The sequence below is a fragment of the Athene cunicularia genome, assembly GCF_003259725.1.
Source record: "Athene cunicularia isolate RWA chromosome 11 unlocalized genomic scaffold, athCun1 chr11_part1, whole genome shotgun sequence".
Classification (NCBI taxonomy): Eukaryota; Metazoa; Chordata; class Aves; order Strigiformes; family Strigidae; genus Athene; species Athene cunicularia.
Window position 1 is genome coordinate 12849757 of NW_020799113.1, and position 22216 is coordinate 12871972.

Sequence of the window (22216 nt, forward strand, 5' to 3'; positions counted from 1 at the left end):
TGCTAGAGAACATGGCTGTGTGAAATTTGGCAATACAACTTCACTGGCAGGAACAGGGAGGTTAGTTTTGGCTCACATGAGATCCTCCACCCTGTAGTTTGCTTTGAACAGTTTTAATGAAAAACTCCGAGATTCAACTGCAACCATCAGTTTTTATCTAAGGTTGGTCAAAAGCAAAAGAAATTTGATTTCTGTGTGCATAATGCTGGAGGGGGAATACATCTGTCCTTAGAAGAGACTTTGTATTAGAGTTATCTTTGGAAGAGAAGGTAGCCAGGGGACCTATAATTCTCTCACACATATGCAATGCGTGTAGGGAAGCAAAACATCGCTGTGGCGAAGGATGGGGTGAATAGGTAAGTGTATCATCCAACTTGTAGCACTGGGCAGCAGGCAGGCCTGTCCGCTTTACTACTTCCAGAGGAACAGTTAGGCACTCCTCCCACCTATTTGCAGCAGTAGAGTGAGAAAACCCTGCTCTTCAGCTTGAATAAATGTTTATTTCAGAGAACCTGAAGATGCCTCCAGAGGAGCTACGAGGCCCAAAGCATTACAGCTTTGCCTCTTACCATGATGCGTTTTGGAAAACCTCAAGCTCCAGAACACAACAAGTGGAAGGAGAAGGAGGTCAATCACTGGGTGCTTTTTATTCTGACACGTGGTAGGAAGAGGGAGAGAGAAAACCCACTTGAAGATGGCAAGCAGGAATACAGGATAAGCAGGACAGCCAGCCTCCTCTTGACAAGCATGCAAGTGAGGTGGCTGCCTGCCCCTCCAGGACCTCCAAACACATCAAAGGCAAAATGTAGTTACAGGCCACTAAGACTTTTTCCACCCAGAAGACCATGCATGTTAAAGGGAAGGTTCCCTGCCTCCTAAAAATACAAGAATATCTTCCTAAGACCAGCAACATTTACTTCAAGTTTTCTGTTCCCTATAAAACCAGAGAACATGTACTTAGCTTTCCTCTTCTGCAGTCTACACTGAAAATGTCAGAAAACAGGACAAGCTAGATTATAAATAATTGCAAAGACCCTCCTGAAAAAGGTTGAGAGGGAGGTGGGATGAAAGCTCCCAGCCAGGAAAGCTAGGACTGCCAAGGAGCAGAACAGGATAAGGGCAAGGACAGCGTGTGATATCCCAGCTCCATCTATGTGCAGAAATGAAAGGCATTGAGGAAAATATCAGTGCGGGTTATGGCAGGCGTTCCCAGGTGTGGGGAAATCCTCGGGGGAAGAGCACCATCAACAGAAAATACAGCAGACCTTATAAGAGACAGCTGACGTGGCAGATCCTACAAAAGCTTGTCTGCGGTATCTGAACATCTTTTGTTCTCAAGCCCCATTCTTTCACCTGGCAGCTCACAGATGAAAAGACCTGAGAGATGTTCCTGTCACAGGAGATTTTTCCTCAAAAGGCTCCTAAAAGGAGGAGAGACCAGGGTAATACGGGGTCCACTACAGGGGATGTGTGGCAGAGGAAGCTTTACCCTTCTAATAACAACTCTGCTACATTTCTGGAAATTCTCCCTAACCCTATCCCCTCGCTACCTGCAGAGTGATAACAAAGCCAACATTGTCCATCAAGTCTCAATCTGAAGTGACTCATTTATTCTCAGGAGCTTTGTGTTCATTTTTTTTCAGCCTGGCATCCTAAGAAAACAAGGTTTATGTGATCATATTGCCTGTCATACGTCTTAACTGTTTGTCCCTTCCTATTAACTTTTGAATCACACCGGACTGGGGATAGAGGGCTCTGAGAGAAATTGAGTTTCTGTTATAGCAATTGAGTTTCTGTAAGACTGGGGAACATCCCTTTGATTGGGTAGGACAGAGACCCCAGTTCATGCCTCTGCTGAGAGAAAGGCTAAGAACAGAGTCAGCACTCTCCCCACTCCTGGGCCTCTCCTAGGCAATCAGCATGTGTGTGCCACTCAGCTGACCAGCACAGCTCTGATGCTTCTTGTCCTGTTTGTGGGCAGAGGCTGGGAAAGGGAGACAAGAGTACTCCATGGGAAATGGGGTCGGGTGGGGGGCTGCACTGGACTACGACAATGAAGAAATACAACATCAGAGCAAGTCCAGCCTCATACATAAGAAAATTTGGAGTTTTTGCCAAAATGCTTGTAACTTCATGACACATCATCGGGGACAAATGCCAGTATTTCTCAAGTACTCACTGAATCCAGTATGTAGTCACACAAAAACCAGCAACCAGTTGGAGAGTTCACCCATTAGATTTGTTGCTACAACTTCTTCCCGTTTGCCTTAAGTATGACAAGCAATAGAAAAGTCACAGTAAAGTCACTTTATCTCCTAATGTCACCACTTTCTAGGTCTGCACAATTAATGCAGGGTTTCTTGAAACATGTAGAAAGTGTGTGATGAATCAAACGTGAATACTCTGGAAACAGCGCTCCCAAAAGACCGCAAGGCTTGACTCTCAAGTGAGTTTGTGACATTGGTAAAAAGCAGCTCCCTGCCCCAAGTGTGCTCTACGGGGGCATCTTCCTGTATCTGCTACACAAACTATCGATTTTTAAGGAAAAGTGAAGGAACAAAAAAAATGTCCCTTTTTCCTGTAGCACTACATGATAAATTTCATTCGCCCCATCTTAACTGCTTCTAGTGACAGTGTAGTGTTTGTCTGAAATTTTAACAGATGTTTCTAAGTATTCTTGACCACTTCTCTCTCCTGAGGATTTCTGCAGTGGGATAGCTCTAGATAGTAATACAAACAAAGCTTGTAAGAGGCTCTTGGGGATAAATCTGTAGACACGGCATCTAGGATGGGTGTGGGTATGGGTCCAAGCCTTATGAAACTTTGTAAATATCCTCTGAAGACTAGCAAGCTGGACTGACCCTGCCTGCAGATGTTTTTGAGCTTACCAGCCCCACAGTGAGCAAGACAGCTTACAGATAACTGCAACACTCTTGAAACAGCCTGAGAGCGGGATTTAAACCGAAAGTTATAAAAGCAGGGATATACTGGAGCAGAACAGAATAATGCAAAAGATGATGTGTGATGGTGTAACTCTGTTTCAATTCAAAATACCAAAGACGCTGTGAAGGGGATCAGTCTAGGCTGAGGCAGAATTTCCCAGATGTCAGGTTACCCTCGGGAATGAGCACGCTGGATTCACTTGACAGGTGTGAAGGTACTCATGCAGTCAGAACACAAACTGCTTTAAAAAATAAAATCTCTGCTTTCATTTTAAAAGAAAATTAGTATCTTGCACTAATGCCTGGCAAGGAGACAGTGACATCTGCCTGAGTTTGTACACAGCCTGAAACAATCAGCTAAAACATGCTTATGGCTGCTAGTTTACACTATCAAAATGTAACCATAGCTATTTAATACCAAAATGAAATCTATTAAAGCTATTGTCAGTGTTTCACAGCAGCTGAAACTGTTTTTTCAAAAGGTCAGTCTACAAGCTGGAGAGTGAAAACAAGCGAGGCGGCTGTGCCAGCCCTTAGGATGTGGCTGCATCCTGCAGTCTGGTTTTGCATTCCCTTAAATGTCGGGCAAGAAGCAGCAGCGAGGTCTCAGCGGAGCCCGACTGCCCTGCCAGCTGCAGGGGGACAGGCGGGCGGCTCTGGCCCTGGGGGGGGCAGGCAGTGGGAGGCCGTGGGACGAGCCCAGCTGGGGCCCCACGCGTGCCCCCACCACAGCACGCTGCACCTAATTCTTGCTGGGGCAGAGAAAGGGATGTCTGTAGAGGACACCACCATTCAGCTTTGTGGTGGCTGTGTCATTCACAACAATACCACAGCCCTCCCCCACCCCCAGAAAAACCCATAAAAAACTCCAACCTGAGAACCACTTCCCCACAAATAGCACAGCACAGCTCCAAACACCCCCACCGTCAGCACAGACCAAGCATTTGCTGTCATCTTCTGTATTAGCATTTCTGTTAACCCTTTTGTAAGATCATTTGACTCAGTTTCAAAATTCCTCATTCTGAAAAACACTTGTTAAATATTGGCCCTGACTGCTACACAAAGTGATAGCTTGGTAGTCATAACCCACAAGATATATTTAGCTTCACAAACTCATCATCAATGGATTTTGAAAGCATTGTAGCCAACAGCCTGGAAACCACATGCAATACAAACACATAATAGAACTTTTAATGTGCAAAGAGACTAAACAAAAAGATCCTTGACCTTCTTGCTTTCCCTTGCATACCATTATCCCCAGTGAGACAGCAAATGGAATGACGTGGAGAGCAACAGCTACCATCAAGCAACTTAGAAAGCCAATTTCTACAGTAGTTAAGCAGTTAATGGCGTTAATCAGAATGATAACTTATTAAATTCTACATTTATGCAAATAGCATTTTGGCATATCACATGGAGACCTGAGTAGCAGAGCTCGTCAGGAAAAGGTCCCAACATCTTTTACATTTGCTGGTTTAGTTTTTTGAATACCATGTAAAATAGTGTCCACGATGGCTGGCACATCAGACAAACCACACTTAAATTAAAAGCTACACTCACAAATTAATCTCCATCATCACAAACAGATTAATGAACAAACTGTTTAATTCTTAACCTTTATGAGGCAGAGATTAATCTCTACAGCTAAATCCAATCTCTGTCTTTATCTTTTTAACAGGAAGTTGACATTTCTTACAGACCTTCCTAAAACAGGCAACATTTACTGAACAAAGAAAAATAGCAGATATCCCTAACTCTCTCCATGCTACAGTAGATAGGGTATCTATAGCACAAAAATATAAAGCAACAGAGTAGTTTGTAACTATGGCATGAAAGGACATTATCTGCATGTGATGAGATTAATCAAGTAAACTGAAGGTTAGAGTAAACAGAACTTACGGAAATCTTAGTTCTGTAAAGCCTGTGTGGAAAATTTACTGTTTTCCAAAAGAGATATCTGGTAACTTTTTGACTTTGGGTTGCTTTTCAGTTCAACAAGTATGGAAGAAGCAAAGGATTACATGAACAGCTCGGAATTGCACTTTTAATTGCTTTCAAGATGTTAAAAAGCATATCAAAATGTGCTCATGCACGTAGTTTTCCCCTTTGTCGGTGCTGTTCTTTAATAGAATTCAATTCTGCACAGAATTTTACCCATTCATTTAGCTCATTCTTTGTCTTTGGGAAAATGAGGTGGGAACCACTTGCTGCAGGATGTTGTGCAAAATGAGTAGCTCACCAATTGAAATTGTACCTCTATTTTGAAAATCAATAATATTGCTTATACACAAGACCTAACTGTTGATTTATTGATGTATATGTAAATATACGTCTATCTGGGTACCTTCTCTTTGTTTGTGCAAAGGCTGCAACACAGAATGTTAAAATATCTCTGGAAAAAATAATTGGCCTTTTTTCTCCCCTTTGGGTACAAATTTCTGTGTTTAAATGAATGTGCAGGTTTCCTGTTGCTGCATGAAGCCTTCATTTCAAAACACCAACTAATTCTAGGTTTAATTAAAACAGAATGTTTTATACCACAAACACTTCTTTTTTTCACAGCACATATCTCCTTTACCTTTATGTGATTGCTGGCTTTTAAGAGAAGATGGATTATTTAAAAAAAAAAAAAAAAAAGAAATAATGCAAAGTTTTACTGCAACTCTCTTTATGGAGACAACTTATGCAAGCACTGAAGCCTTTCCAGAGAAAACAGGATTCTCCCCACCTCCCTCTGGCTTTTCTCCCTACTGAATGCCATGGCCTTCACTCAACCAAAGGAAATGAAAGACAGACTGAGACAACAGCATCACGTGGGTGAAGGTCAGATTGATTTTCAGCTGTGTGGTGCTGTTTTATCACCCTCAGGACAAAAGTTAAGCCCTTCATTTTTTTCATGTCTGCTTTAACAGAGCAACTTATTTTTTCCTGAAATTTTGGTTGGACTCCATACCACCAGAATTATCAAGGATAGCCTAATTTAAAACATTTGTGGAGATCTTCTTCCTCAGAGTAAAATCCAGAGCAGCCCACACACCACAACATTTCTATCCACAAATTTCCTCTATTCCCTCTGTACAAATAGCAGCTCCTTTAAACTACTGAGGATTCTGCAGTGGCATTCACCGACAGCAAAAAAAGAGAGGGATGCAGCTGCCGGCTGTTCAGCAATGATCCTGGGCACAGGGAGAGGAGCATTTGCTACCTCAGAAGGGGCAAGTTCACACATTGTTTTTTCCTTCTTCCCTCCCTCTGTCCCCCACTTGGAGTGGCCAAGCTCTCGGAGAGCTGAGCCTCCCGCCTGTCACTCGGTGATCCAGACATGCACGGCCAATTACTGTGGCAGCCACTGGAAAAGCAGACAGTTTTGCTAACTCAGATTGCACTTTTCCCAACTCCGGTACCACTCACAAAAACACTCCCCCCAACTTGCTGTAAGGACTGGCTCTCCTCATTTCTCTTTTAATTAAGACTGATGCTCCCCCATAGTAATGATGTTATTTTTAATACAGCCAATTTTAGCTAGTCAGGTCTTCAAAACTGAATTGATTCATACAACATGAAGCATTTTGTACATCACAGGTATGTATGTGTATGCGTATACCTAGTTATCAAGAGCAAGAATGATCTTCCCTCCTGATGTTTGCATTTTCAGAGTTTAAACTGGCAGCCAGAAAACTCAGTATTCTCTCATTTAAGCTGTAAGACAAGAAAATCCTACTTACTTTCTTTCTTTTTCTTTTGTTTTAAATTTTGGGTTAGATTTGTCTTATGTGTGTGAGGAATGTAATCGCATTGTGATCACCTCCTAAAGATGACAGCCATAAAAAGCAAGGAATACTATCTGCTGTATTTATAGGTACCAGAGGCTCTGGTCAAAATCAAACCAAATTACACTGGATACCATTAAAACACCTAATGGAATACAATTCCGACATGAAACAGCTCTTGTAAAATAAACCATGGCAAGTGTCTTAAGAGAGGAAGGAGTGGAGAAGGGCTGAAAGGTGAAATCAAGCAGCTATCCAGGTTGGATTTGGATGCAGTCTGAATGCAAATTAAATAATTTGCCAGGTTTTGTGAACAAAGATTTGACTAGCACATGTCTTTAGCTCGTCTGAACCTAGCTGAGACTGCCCCCAAAACAGCACCTGGAGCAGTCTGATTTCTCAGAGCACCTCGAGGAGATCTGCAGATGCTGGTCCCCATGGGATGGTTCAAGGAAGGCTCCACACATGTACAGAGCCCCAAGGAAGAGCCAGCTCCGGGACAACAAACAAAAGAGCAACTGCAGCTGAGAGCAAAGGAGAAAACAGTGACACAGTAAGGTGCAACTTAAATGTATAAACTGTGAAGTGACTCGGTTACATGCAGGGCCAGGAAAGGGCAAATGCCAGGCCAGTGTCAGGGAGAAGGCTGCCGTGAGCAAGACGCAAAATGGTGGCAGTCCAGAAAGGAGCAAGCAAGGAAATAGCCCTCAACGGGGGAGCCCACAGGGACACCAGCACAGGCAACAGGGAGAGGGAAGGGAAGAGAGCAGTCACCTCCAGGAGACAAGCAGACCTCACAAAAGCAAAATCCCATATAATGCAGAGACAGATCACAAACTCGGTATTATCATAAACGTTAAAAAAACTGTCCTAGAGGCATGTTGAATGTTTGGCTGGTTTTGGCATGGTTGGTTGCTATGGTTTATTGATGTAGATTGAACAAATCTGCTTAGACTACTCTTGGAGACCAGTAAATCACCTGTATTCAGTTCTGCTCAGACAAAATGAACGCAGGTGTATATATTTGTATTTCTGTGGGCTGCAAGGTCATAAATGGAATTTATTCTACTTCTGTCTTTCCAAATTTTCTAATGAATAATTAGTAGATTTAGATTTCTAAAATGACCATTTAATATCAATTGCATCAAATCTCATTTATTTTAAGAGATATCATTAAGTACAAAGACTGCACGAGTGAACTGAGTTCACTGTAGAGGAAATGACTGGGAATTACATTCAAAAATCCATTCAGATGTTTAATGTAACAGATTCCCTGGAGAAGAGAAAAGCAATGGGCTTCTTCAGCCTTACCTTATGTCCTCCTCAGCAAGGCTAACAGTAATTGAGTAGCAACATAAGGAGAAGCCAAGAAGTCTTTCACCATTACGCTGAGAAAGACTTTCAAGGAAGCCTAAAGAAGAGATGGACCCACATGCCAGAAAAAAATGGTGCCTTTAAGAGGAAGCTCACCCCCACAGTTATAGACATCACTAGCAACAAAACCGACCTTGATTAAAGACATTGGCTCTTCCACCAATTACATGCATGATATTAGGCAAACTGGTGAAGCCATAGTTACATCCAGAATCACTTTTTCATCCAGAATCACTCAGGCTATTAAGGGGGAAGGTCTTGAATTCTTCCCCATACTCTGAGCTCTCGTTGCCCTGATGTTGACTTGTGGACTTGTGCAGCTCCATAGGGCACCAGATCCAGGAGGTGTCCAGACTAAAAATTAATCCTTCTACTTGTCAGCAGTGTTGGCTCCCAAAGACTTCGCAAACCTTGTAGCAGCATAAGGTAGGAGATGGAAGGGAGGAATACCCCAATAACAGTCAAAACTTAAGCTAAATTAGAGTGACATCTTCTTAACTCCATGATGATAAAAATAAGAATAGTGCTTCCTTGTGTCAGAAAGGAGTTGCTAGTCTAAATGTTTAAAGATTCCAAAGTGTGCAAATGCCCTCGGAAGCATTTAACATGAACGGACGAAGTGCCTTGAAAACCCCAAATCAATTTTTTCTTAAGACAATGAAAGCTGGCTGTAATAAGCAAGAAGTTTGAATATTATTACCTATATTTAATACATACTATTTAACTTAAATACATTTGCAACAATTTTTAATTGAATATGAAATCATGAAATCTATTTTTAAAATTCACCTTACTATTAAACCACCTATTAAAATTATTTAAATGAAACAGCATTCAAAAGGTACAGCCTTGTTGCCAAAGTTCTGAAGAAAGCCAGAAGCTTCTTAGACCTCTGGTAGAGGTCTTCTAATGTGCAAATCCAGTTTGGAGAGCAACAGCCTCTCCAGCAGGTGCAGGGAAAATATTTCCCTTATTCAATATATTTGACTGGTTCAGTCCAATAAAGAGTTTGTTCAGAACAGAGGAATTATGTGGCAGATGATCGCTAATTTGCTTCTTGCCAGCCCATAGTAAAGACAAGCGTGAGACCCCTATGGAGAATGCAGGCACCCTGTTGAGGTTGTCCACGAGAGGCCACATACCTTGGTGGATCCATCCTGCTCAGGAGCGACAGCTGTGCTGTGCGGATGTGGGCTGCTGGCCGGCACCGAGGACACCCTGCAGCCCTCCCCTGAGTCGGCACTTGAGGCAGGCTGAGCCCCGGGCTCCCGGACCCAGAGGCCATGTGGAGATGCTCCAGCGAGCGCTCCCAAAGTCAGCCAGCTGAAGAGGACCAACCCATGCTGGCACGTTTCCCTAAAGCCAGCCGGCACCGGGGGGTGGAGGCTGCTTTCTGGCTTCCCCAAGCCTGGAGCACAGTTAATAACATGCCAGCTGTATCTGCAGGCAAGCCAAGTTTAATGAGGCTACAACAAAAGCATTCAAATATGCACTACAGAACTTCTGTGGGGATTTTTTTCTAGAGCTTGTTTTAAAAAAATGAAAGATGGGAATTCTTGACAATGTGTGTACACACACTTCCTTTATTTTTAATTGATTTTTTTAAAAAAACATTTATATTCTACAAATTCAAAGAAATCAACATTAGAGAGACTTTTTTAATCCCACTACTTCCACCAACAATGTTGTGTGATGCATACTTGAAATGCACTGCTGCTTGCTTTTTTCTTAATAAACATTGAAGTCTTAATTGTTTTTCCCCTACATGGCCAGACACCATCTTTCTGTCTGCTAGGTCTTCACACCAGGGCAAGTATTATCTCTCACCTCCTGCTCAGAAACCAGGACAGACATGCGAACGTGGCCATGTCTCTAGCACTAGTGATGAAGGCGATACCTTACCCACTGGCTGTCCTGTCAGCCATGCTTTATCATATGCCTCAGTCTCTTACTCTGGGTCAAAGTATTGGAGCTATCGGGAATAGGATTGAAAACAGGGCTTTGGAGGCAGCAGAGGGGGCTGCAAAAGAAGACTGATCAGGCATGAATGGGTGGAGAAGTTGGAAAAGGGGAAATTGCGCACTGTCTCCTCCACCATCAGAACCAGAGGATATCAGACAAAAGCAGGTGACAAAGCTGTAGTGAGCATAAGGGGATACTTCTCCCCAGTACATAATTGAACTCTGTGTCCCCACCATGGGAACTGCTAAATGCATAGTTTGCTTCAACAAGAAACTTCAGAATGGAAATTCACAGAAGAAGATTACGTGAGAAATTTAAATTAAAAAGCACCAAGAAGTGCTCAGGTAAGTTTGTTGACAGCTAGGAGAATATTCTGGGGAAATGATGCTATGGGACGATCAGGCTGGCTCTGTACGGCCACTCTTGTATGAAGACCACTTACCCAATGGTCTGCTAAGGGACAGGGAAAGAAATCAGGAAAAAACGCAGACTTTCAATGCACCTCTTGTTCACTACTCACACCTGCAGTCTGAAGATCTTGACTGCTCTGAATCCGGCAAGGCTGCTGATGAGGCCAGCATGGTTTTGTCCCTCAACAACCCACAGGAAGGCAACATGCACCCTTCAGCAGCGCCCTCACCACAAACAATCTACACTCTTGTCCATCTGAGACAGGACAATGCCAGCACATCCTCCACAGAGCTCTCTAAGGCATTATTAAAGGCCACTTTATAACAAGCACACATCTGTTGTAGTCTCCAGGCTATCCTCACTCATTCCTGAATTGAGTTTCACATATTGGGTTTTGTCTACAACCCCCTGAATGCTGGGACCCGCTTAGGGCAGCAGCAATCCTCCCTCCTGCGGGCACAGCTGCCCTTGCAGCGCTGGAAGGAGCCTTTCCACTGCAACCCCGCCTCTTTTTCAAACAAAATACATGATTTACTTAGATTTCTATAATGCCTAGGAACAAACCTGCCCTACGCAGACCCACACAATACTCCCTCTGATGTAACAAGTCAATAGATTATCCTTTGCAAACAGAAATCCGGAGTGAGGGGAGAAGGGGAGGTGGAGCTCAGGTACCTTTGGCGCCCCAGAAGGGCTGCGAGAGGCCTGGGGTGGCGCAGGGGGGAGCTGGATGGTCTCCAGTTCCCAAACGCAGGTCCTGCTGCACATGGGAGCTCTCACGGCTGGCACCCAGCAGCTAGCTCTTGCTTCACACCATTTGGGGTGCTTCAGTCTTTCTTCACCTCCTCATTTCTGATGCAGCAAGGTATCAGGAGGCGAGAGCGGCTTTTCAGCCAGCCAAGTGCCAAATTGCTCAAGACTTCAAAAGGACATGTGCTTTAAGAGGCCTCATTTAAAACATGCACCCACTTTCTCTTCTATCCATTTTCACATATACCGGTGCTTACTCTGCAGACTACTTTTTGAACTAGATAAAAGTACATAAAAGAACTCAATTAAAGTAGCAAGAATGAAACAGTCCCTTGCCAATACAAGTACACTAGCTTGTCATCCTCAGCTCCTCACTGGGCCATGTTTAAAATTGACAGGGAAAACGTTCTTCTTGTGTGAAAAACACATGCTGCTTGAAGAAAGGCGTCATCCCTGCTAAGAAATGTTTGTGCAGCCTCAGAATGCACAGCCGGGCTGTCCGCGATGACTGCTGGCTACATGGAGGCTGAGAAAGGGGCAGAGACGGCTCACTACCTCCCCTCCTACCAGGGGTTTTGGTTATATGCAACCAAACCGTCCGCAGCCGTGCTGGCAGCGCTCCTATCTGCACATGCAGTGCCTGGTGCGGCCTCCCTTGCCACCGTCCCCGGAGGGACCCGGCACAAAGGTGGCAGTGGCGATTTGCAGGGGGCGGCGCCGGGCGCACTGGCAGGCTCTTATCGGCGAGCACACTGCCCAGCTCCTCGCGCTGGCTCCCGCGCGGCAAGGCCCTGCCGCGGGCCCATCGCCGGGCCCCGCTGTGGGAGACCCTCCGCCAGGCCACAAAGCACATCCCGCGCTGGGTGTTTATGGCGAGCAAGCATTGTTTTAGATTCACGTCTGTGTGCCCCCCACCGCAAATCCTCACATGCACCGGCACGCCTGCAAAATCCAAGAGGCAGCCCAAGAAGCAATGGCTGCGGCTCGTCCCCCGCCAGGCCTCGCCGTGCGAAGGGCTGAGCGCGGCCGCGTGCCCCAGCCGGAGCGGAGCACCCGGGGGTCTCACCTACCTTCGCCTGCCAGACGACCCTCCGATCTGCCGAATAAGTAATGTTGTTAGGGAGCATAACACTTTGCACAACTTTCACAAACGTATGCAATACATTACATGCTACGCTGAAAGCATCTTCGCAGGCAGCCCCCACTCGTGCCAAACACCTTGCGTGGGTGCAGAGCCAGTGCTGGCGGCTCCGGACACACACTGCACAGGCTGCGCCGTGAAACCACCGTATCGGCAAGGTTACCACACGCCTTGTTTGTCATTAAATTTGCAACTGTGCTTCTGTTTGAGTTCAAATCCAAATTCAGATACAGGAATGTGCTTGATCTTCTACACGATAAATAGATATTCTGCTGAGCCCCTGCGTAGAAAGGCAGGCAGCACAGCACCTTAGCAGCACGCTGATTTTCTGGTATGTGTAGGCAGAAGTCCTGGAAAGAGCCTCCTCACAGGCTGGCTGGGAACATCCAGGTAAACTCAAACATCACCTGTCTGGTGACAGCAGTCAGGAGAGTCGGACACTGGACCATCCAGCCAAGCATACCCCTACTATAATCTGGGGTTTCAAAGCTCCCAGCACCAACAGGCACAGTGACTACAGGGAAACACGTGAAGCGTCTGGGCACCACAGCCAAGGCGGCTGCCCGAGCCCTGGGGGAGCCCTGCTGCCCCTCCGCCTGGAGAGGGGACGCCTGGGACAAACTAAGGACAGGAGCCTGCGCTCAGAGCCCTCCAAGTGATTGACAATAAAAACACTGCCCCGGTGCCCATTTTCAGATCTAGACAGCAAGAACTGTGGACTCCAGGGAAAATCCATGTTTTTACAGTTTGTGATATTACTGAGCTTTTCTGGTGCCAAATTTAAAACACTGCTACGACCTCTGGAAAGAAGGAAAACTGCATTTCAGCACGACAACGTAGAAAAGAACAAAAAAAGGAAACTTGTTATTTTTTTTTAGCTTGAAACACTAGTCAGGTTAAGAGAAAGAAGCAGGATTCTGGCAAGGACAAGAGCACTCAGACTGAGCCACAACACAGTAATTAGGGCCAGTAGGTCATTAGAGACACAGCTGTATAAACTAGGTGTATAATTAAGTTTCCACACTGCTTTTTCACAACTGTATTTCAGTTTCTTTTGTGGAGGACAATCAGTAATTCATTAATTTAAAGATGCAGCAGCAAAAAGACAGAAAATCTCTGACTTGCCAATCAGGTGCAACCAAAGATTACAATTTGAGGGAGGGCTAATTTTGGAAATACATGTAAGAAGTCTCTCTTTGTCAGTGGGAAGTACAAAGTGCCACCTGACAAAAACATTCATGAGACATCGTCACTTGTTGACAAGCTGCCGTATATGGTTTTCTGGATAAACATCCCGCATATACGGTTGCATGGCAATTATAATTCTTGTAGCAGGTGAAATACAAGAAAATGCAAAATTATACACTAGCATGAAACAGTTACAATACCTCATTTCAAACGTAAGCCTAGTGTACAAGTTACAGGGCATTTAAAAGGAGCAACTGCAAGACTTTAATTATAAACTAGTTCCTACCGTACAGTAGTTTAGAAAAATCAGCCGCTTCCAAGCTGGCAATATCCATATATAGCTCTGCTGCTGTTTGAAACAGACAACCTGTAAAGTTATCAACAACAGAAGAGGACCTCATGAAATGCTCAGAGACCCCACCGAAACCTACTTCTGTCCACTTCATTGATGTGCTAATTTGCTTTAAAACACTCTACATTCACTTGAGAAACTGAAGAAAAATTCTTACATGAGGCTATTCTGACCCATGGGAGGAAGCAAAAATAACACAATAAAATACTGGAGCTAAACCCAGACTAATTCAGGTGGATTAAAACACACAAACAAAATGGCAAATCACGTGTTTTTTTAGCCACTTTTCATTAGACAACAAACAACTCAGCATCAGCCACCAGACAATGATATACCGCAGAGTAGTTGCTTGATGTATGCAGCCTCTGGTGCAGGCCGGAGGACACAGTAATTTGTAAATGCACGTGCAATTCTTTACTCTTGTCACTAATGCTGTAAGGTAGCATCATGCTACAACATCTACACTGTAACAGCAGTGTGCAAAAAAATGTATAAAAAAGACTGCATATGTTGCCAGAGGCAATTACTTGATCTTTTCTAGTTAAGGGGACATGGAATACCAGTGACTTTTAAATTAATTTTAAAAGCTTAACACATCCAGTAGATACACTAGTGGGGTTTTTTTTATTCTTGGAGTATTTTGCAAGATGCTCACTAGTTGTTTAAGGCACTATTTCCAGGACTGCTGCAGGAGAGCTCATTTGTGGGGGCAAGCTGGGAGACAAGGGAAGACATGAGCCGGTAAGGAAATGTGATGTTCTTTCAGTACAAGCTGCCCCCATTTAGACCCTTTTCAGATCCCCGTAGACACTGGAAACCTACAACCTGCAATCACAGACATCAGTCATGAGCAAAAGGTATAAAAGGCACCTAATTCTGTCAGAAGGAGAACATCTCTACTACACTGACATCAAAAGGAATGCCACGCACTTATGCTACCAGAGATGTCTAGATTTCAGCAGTGTTTTGTCCTCAAAGAAACAAGTCTGAAATACATGAAAAAGCAAGGGGGGAAATGGCTGTTTGTTACCTCCTTACATGTCAAAGCAGCTGCGTTCAAACTGTATTATAACTTCAGCGCGCTGTAATGAATTTCTAAGGGATTCCAGTGAAATAGATGGTTTATCCTATTCTTTGGAGTGATCTCTTGTAATCCTGCAACACTCCTGAGCTACAATACCTTCCTAACTTCAGTATCCCAAAGGAAGTCATTAGTTACGTTGTATTATCAGCCTGGTGATATTATCACTACAAATATTACCTGTATTGATCTGGAGCCATGTAGACACGACTGAAAACCCTGCTTCAGATTAAGACATGAAAACCTAGCTTGCCAAGAGGTCAGGCACCACGTTACAACCTCAGATGAGTCAGGCAGGCATTATAGACAAAAGGAGTGCAGGGTAACTAAGGACACAGTCAAATAGCTTATTTTGAGGGGTAAAATCTTCAAATATACCACACTTTCTAATGTAGTCTTAGATTTTCACCAGGGTGGTGCAAGTCTTTTCAGATAAACTGAACAAAGACATGCATTTTACATGCTTTCAACAAAAATTCTCATGGCTATTGAACAAACTGAGAGATTGGGATTTTTTTTCCTCAAGGTAGGATCTGTAAATATCAAGCAATATTCCAGATTGTCTTCATGGAAATATTCTCATTCCAGAATATATGAGTGCAATCTTCCTATTTACTTTAAATCACTTCAGGACACTAGAATAAACTAAATAGAAAACAGACACTCTTGTTCTGGAACAAGGATATCCTCACATGGAGATAATTAGCACCTATTTCATGTATATGCAGATAGTTATATGGTGCCCTTTTATGACAAAATGTATTTGTAAAACATCAGCACATGTGAAGACAGTAAAAGATGATGAAATCATGCTACCTGCAATCAAAAAATTACAATGGGAATACTAACAAATTATTTTGATAAATCTCAAAAAATATGATTTATTTTTCTTACTCTAACAGAATATTATGTTACGGATAAATAAAAACTGAGGTCTGAAACCACTGACTGACTCGATACGAATAGAATCGCTATGTTGCTATGTTTTAATGTATATTTGACTGGGGGAAAAAAATTTCTCCTTCTCATAGTGCTGTTGGTCACCAGTCCTAACCTTCCACTGCTCCTCTGGAGCCCCCACCAGTAGCACCCACTCCCCTCTGCCCTGCTCCACTCCCCCAGTTGTGCCATTACAGCTGTTTGGGGGACCACACAGTGAACCAGACCCACACAGACACCTGGGCTAAAAATAGCCTTTCTTCTGGTGGGGCTCGCCCCCAGCGCCACGAGCAGCTATACCAGCACAACTTAGGAGACAGGGCAGCGGCGGAGCAGCAGCCGCCCAGGGACAGCTGCTGGAGATGTGCCCTGCGGCTGCGCAGCCGCCTGCCTGCCCCGGTGGGCTCCTGCCTGGCCCGCTCCCACACGGGATGGCGTTGGGAGCAACTTGTCCCTGCGACTGCTCCTTTGGAAAGGACCAGTGTCCACATGGGCTGCGCACCTCACCTTCCAGTTTGGAAAACAAAGATTTTTCTATTCAATGGCATTTTCTTGCTTACTACCCTGCAGTAGGGTACCAACGACATTTGCAGAAGCCTCAGGCCAACGCCATGGTTGTCAGCTGGCCAAGAAATTACCCTGCAAGAAGAAGCCTTTCAATTTTATACACTTTCAAGTTTGCAACCCATGCAGGGTTTAAACACGAGTGCAGAGCAAGAAGCCCTGGGGGCAGGCATAGGACTGCAATCCCTATCCACCTGCAGGCTGGGGAAAAGCCCCAACATCCCTCTGTCCTTCCTCCCAGCAAGCAGACGGGAATGAGAGCCAGGGGCCCTCTTCTCCACAGACCAGAGCAAGGCAGGGGAGAATGCTCTCAGGGCAGGAGTCAGATCAAGCCAAAGCCCCCGCCTGACCCTCCCTCCCTTCCTGCACTCTTTCCTGTATTTTTCCTTGGCTGAGCATCGTTTTACTGCTGCCCAAAAATAAGAGCAGAAAACATGGACTAATTACCAAACAAATTAAGTGGCCAGGGAAGAATATGCACTCAGGGAAAGAGGATGGGATACTGCTGCACCAGAGGAGAAACTAACCCTCCTGCCCTCTGCCAGCCTCGACCTATCCATCTGCCATAACAGCAAACACCTGAAAATATTTCAGATGAGTGCAGAGGAAAAAGTGATGGCAGAGTATTCAATTCCAGGAAGGTGAAGGATGAGAATCTCTGACTTAAATACATATGAACATATTCTGTGCTCCCCCTCCTAAGTTTTTGTTTAATCTTTGGTAAAATCTGCAAAGCTTTTTACTACCCCTGTAAATCGGCTTAGTGTGCTCTGTAGAATACCTGCTGCTACCGCCGGCCATGCAAAGGCAGCCGTGTAAAAGCAAGATATGTTGCGATTGTTCACACCAATGCTCTGAGCTTGTTCTTACTTTACAGAAAGTAAAATCAAGATCAGCGTAGGCTGATGCCATCCTCACTTCCATAAAATTCAAAAGGCAATGCAATAATAACCTAGGGAGAACGGTGTATTTTTAGGGTGGGATTACAAAACTCACACTATGAATTTTAATCTCAGAAATCGTCATGTTCTTTTATGGGGTTCAGAGGCCTTTCTTCCTGGGAGTTTTGCACACTTCAGTCATTTAACTTTTTTAATCTTCCTACATTTGGAGAGCGAGGAAAAAATACCCTGCCTGAAACTTTTAGCATTAAAAAAACCCCACAACATTTTTGTCTAACGTAATTACTGACAGATTCCAATTGGAAAGCTGTTGCTTTTATTTTAATTTTATTAAAGGAGTGAACAAAGGCTACCCAAGGCACCACAATAAAATTACATTAACTGTAAAATTACATTATTAATTCTTTAATCTCACTTGAGGCCTCAAGCTGTTGCTATGTCCAATTACCCAGCTAACCACCTGTCAGAACTGTAAAGCTAGTTTAACATTACCTCCAGGACAGTTGTGTGCCCTGTGTTCAGTCAGGTCTGCCAGTGAATCGAAGTCCTGCTGACAGTTATCGCAGGTGTAAATTGACTCATCCTCCATGTCTTCATCTTCCTCATTTCTCTCTTCCTGGCTCGTCACACTGTTCCTCTCTTCCAGGGCCCGGCTGTCCTTCGCTTCACTCTCCAGTTCTCCTCCCAGGCCACCTGCCAACAGCAAGAACATCCTCTAAGTTTGAGAGGTCTGAAAAATAAGAGCTTTAAGAAGGATGTTGCACTTATTAAGATACATTTAATTACAGCCGCTCTCACATTATTCCCGACACCTTTCATTATATTAATGTGGTTTTTATATCATGCGGTGCAACAATTCTCAACTGTATTCTCTGCTGCTTAGTGCGAATCCTGCAAACACTCTCTCCTAATCTTCTCTGGTGGGTGTATAGCGGGAGCCTCTAACTCTCTGTCATATAAAGTTGTTAGTGTTTTATCACTTAACCAGATTCTCAAAGCTTTAAAAATTGGCAAGATTAATTACAGCCCTCAAAGAAAAGGCATGTGCTGAATTTTAATTCTCAATGCTCTCTTCTCCCTGCCGCCTCCAAGCCCCAATATTAGTAACAACAAGGAAAAAAATGCTCTAGCTGAAGACCCCCCAAAGCACATGTATACCCCAGGACATGAGAGGTCCCACTGAACTAATGAGAGGCACTTGGCTAGGCAGATAAGCCTTGTGTTGTGCCGACCTAGCTGCGAGCCAACAGCATTGCATCTGACCTTCAGGTCTCTCAGATATTTTTTATCTTCGTCTGTGACCAGAGCGTGGGCTAGCACAAACATCTTTGCCAAAAAATCCAGAAGTTTTCATGCACATTAATGTACAGGGAGACTGATCTCTCTGGCAGCTCCGGAAACACCCCAGTGCAGGGGGGCCGTGCACCCCGGGGCTGTGCAGGCAGCAGCTCCACACCTGGAGCAGCCGGCTCTCCGCTGACAGTGGGGTGGGAGGCAGGGGCAGCTGGCCACAGTCAGCCCCCCAGCATGCATTCCGTGGCCTCTCATGAGGGATGGGTTTGCAGCCATGTGCTCGTGACTCCAGGACACCCCCTTGGCTGCGCTGGACACCCAGACATGCCTGAAGCCAGCTGTGCCCGATGGCTCCATGCAGCACTGCAGACAACCCTCACTTGGGCACTCCGGAGCAGAAGAAATGGCGACAAAGCCCTTCTAAATCCCTGTTGCCCTCTCAGCAGGGAAAGCATCCATTAGACACACTGGCCACACTGACCAGGCTTTGGTGACCAGCTGAAATGGAGATGCCTGCTCTTCTTCCGCACCATGTCCCACCAGCATGGGCAATACAGTCTGCAGGTGCTACACCTGCACTATTTCACCTGCCTTCCAAAGCACTCGCACACTCTGATATGCCCTGTTGGTAAGAGGGGAACATTTGACAAGTCATCCAGCAAAGTGAGATGGAACCGTAGGCTCTTCCAGGAGAAGAGATCTTCCATGTGTGCCAGCTGGCCCCGAAAGCCTGGGAGCTGCTCTCAGCCAGGCAGGAGGGAGATGCCACCTTGTTGGTTCGGGATGCATTTGGGTTTTAAGCCATTAAGGAAACGTCAGCAAACAGGGAGATGAATTGTTTCTAAAATTAGATCAGCACCAAAAAGATTAAGGACAGCCAATGCTGAGAACATGAAACAAAGCTGAATAATAAAATTTATTAAAGATGAAAACTGGTTACCATAAGCACTGCAATTCAGACACACACGTTAGTAGGGCTCTGCTACCACCATCCAGCCAGAGCACATTTTATACCATCTTCTGCACTGCGCATGATAACATAAATCAACCGGTGTAAAACGCTCTGCAGTTTTCCTTGGAGCACACGTAACATGACGTACCCTTCGAATTGCAATGGAAATATTAAAAATCAATGGCTGCTTCTAGTGTATCACAGCATCCCTCTTAGCAATTAACTGATCTGCACATTTTCAGGTTCTTTTACTGTTAAATTATACATACTTTTCTACTACAAAATTTCTATTAAGGGCTAGATATAATGTTCATCTTAACAAATCAGATATGCCACTTACACAGCGGTAATGAATTTAAGGATTTGGTTATAAAAAGTATCACTCACAAAGCTCTCCATATTGTAATTCATCATCTGTGCTATGTTTATTCAATAAAATGCTGTTCGCTGAACCTCATGCTTTATAGACTCTTCCTTAAATAAAAATGTATTGTAATGAAAAAACCCACATAATTCTGGTTCTCTTTATACTACTACTTCACCAAATAACAAGTCACATTTAAAGCTATACTAGCTTTGCTTTACTTCACACATCACTTAATGTACATATTGAAATTATCACATACATTTTGTCATAATTACTTGGCACACCTTTATACAGTCTCTCATTCCAGACTGCAATCACAAACATTTTAGCTCATTCAATCTTTTTAAAGCCTGTATGTCCTGCAGACTTGATAGTTAATAAATCTGAATGTCAACTCTCCACTTTTATAAGACAGAAACCTATAAAAATAGTCCAAGCATATAAATCTAACCTAAAGAACTGCCACCTGCTTCCACGCTGCCTGCCGACAAAGACCTCAGGGAAGCACTTCTGAACTGACTTTGACACAACCTGAAGAAAGTTTTGGGGCAACTTTGGGGAGCTTTAAGGGACCTTTACTAATATTTTTAGCAGAAATGTTGTCTTTTGACAGTTAACCTAAAGACCAGCTAATCTGGTGAGTACACTGTGACAAATTCATCCTTGGTTTTACTCCAACACTTCGTGACTACACCAGGGATATAGCTGTTTGACTGAGTCCAACAATAACAAATAATTTAGCACACTGCTTTAGGAAAAATAAATTGTACAATGTGAGATAAGAAAATAGATTCCCGACTGCAAAGCAAAATTCCAGAAACATTTTTTAATTCCCTGTTGAATGGGAAATCTGATCTTCCAGGCAAATTTTCAAAAGTGTTTTTGCTTGACAGAGTTGTATGTCAAATAACACAACAGTGAATCTTGCATAAATTACTTAGCAAATGCAACATTGCTGTAAAATGATTTTTTTTTGTTTTTAGTGAGTTGAAGAAATTGTACATGTCTGCCACGCCTCAGCGTTACTGTCCTTTGAATAACACGGTCGTCAGATTCCTCTGCCAAGCCTCATGCTTGGTGCTTGCCTTGCAGAAACCAAGCACCACTGAGAAAAATCTGGGGTGTTTCTTGGTTTTTTGACCTTTGTGTATTTTGACCACAAGCTGCCAGCGGGGTGTGCAGGGTGCGGGCGGCCCTGGGGAGACTATAGCTCCTTGCCCGGGGGAGAGAAACAGCCAGCAAGCACCAGGGCGGTGATGGGAATGGGTGGTCCATCCAGCAAGGAAAAGCTTCAAACGCAGCCCAGCTGCTCCCGCGGTGAGCTCAGTTTCCCTGATGAGGACAGCAGGCCATGAGCATTCCTCAGGAACTCATTTCTGAGGAGTTTGCTGTAGTAGTTCACAAATTTAACCTGCAATTTTCCTGCTGGCAAGAACTGGAGGAGCACCCTGCCCCAGTGCTGCCAGGCAGGATGGGTGCACGTGGGCATGAGCACACTGCCAAAGGGGTTCGGGTCACCACAGGCGGCCAAGGCACTGCTGGCACCAGGACCATGGGGGATCTGGGGGCTGGACCTGGCTTTGAGGGGACATGTCCGTGTGCTACCACACAAAGGGGCTTCTTGGTGGCCAGCCCCAGTGGCACCTTCTGACATCTCCAGAGATCAGTGGCCACCTTGTAGCATCAAGCACAGATATGTCTATTTACTGAGACAGTTGATTTTTTATGATAGATTTTAGTGAACTTATTTCAGTAGTAAGTAGTTTCTGTCTAGATTACTAAAAAAAAAAAAACCAACCCAACAATCAATTTCTGGCCTGTGAGGAATTTGTGCAGCGAACACCTCTGTGAAGGCAGCACAGCACCATAGGCACATGGCTCCCACCCACCACTGGGATGTTTGTGCACAGCACAAGGGTATGGGCAAATGCCAGCAGAAGGGAGCTGCTGGCACCGACTTTTAGGATAAATTATCGCTAATTAATTCTAAAGGGGGGAAAAAAATGCCCCTGCATTTCACAGAACTGTTAATAGTAATTTCTAAATGATCCTGCCATATCTAATGATGGCTTTAGCAATTATCTTTTATGAGTAAGAGAGGACAGAATTTGAGAGATCAGCATTGAAAGTACACCTCACTCTACCCGAAATGTCAGGAAAAAGGGTTGGGGGGGCTTTTTGGTTTTCTTTTTTTTTTTTTTTTTTCCCTTCCCCCCCCCCAGGCCTGT

At 44.3% G+C, this 22216-nt stretch overlaps 1 protein-coding gene across 2 annotated transcripts in view; it reads right to left on the bottom strand.

Moving 5' to 3' along the window:
• Positions 1-22216, bottom strand: part of ZNF423 (zinc finger protein 423) — a 193140-nt gene that overhangs the window by 147373 nt on the left and 23551 nt on the right. Inside the window, exons 2-3 of one of the 2 annotated variants that reach the window (XM_026856818.1) lie at positions 17869-18069; positions 13825-13905 (exon numbers count right to left, since the gene is read on the bottom strand). In XM_026856818.1, the coding sequence (XP_026712619.1) occupies positions 13825-13905; positions 17869-17965 (178 nt within the window). In that variant the 5' untranslated portion in view covers positions 17966-18069. The remainder of the gene's footprint in view (positions 1-13824; positions 13906-17868; positions 18070-22216) is intronic. The other variant, XM_026856820.1, reaches the window with a different exon arrangement.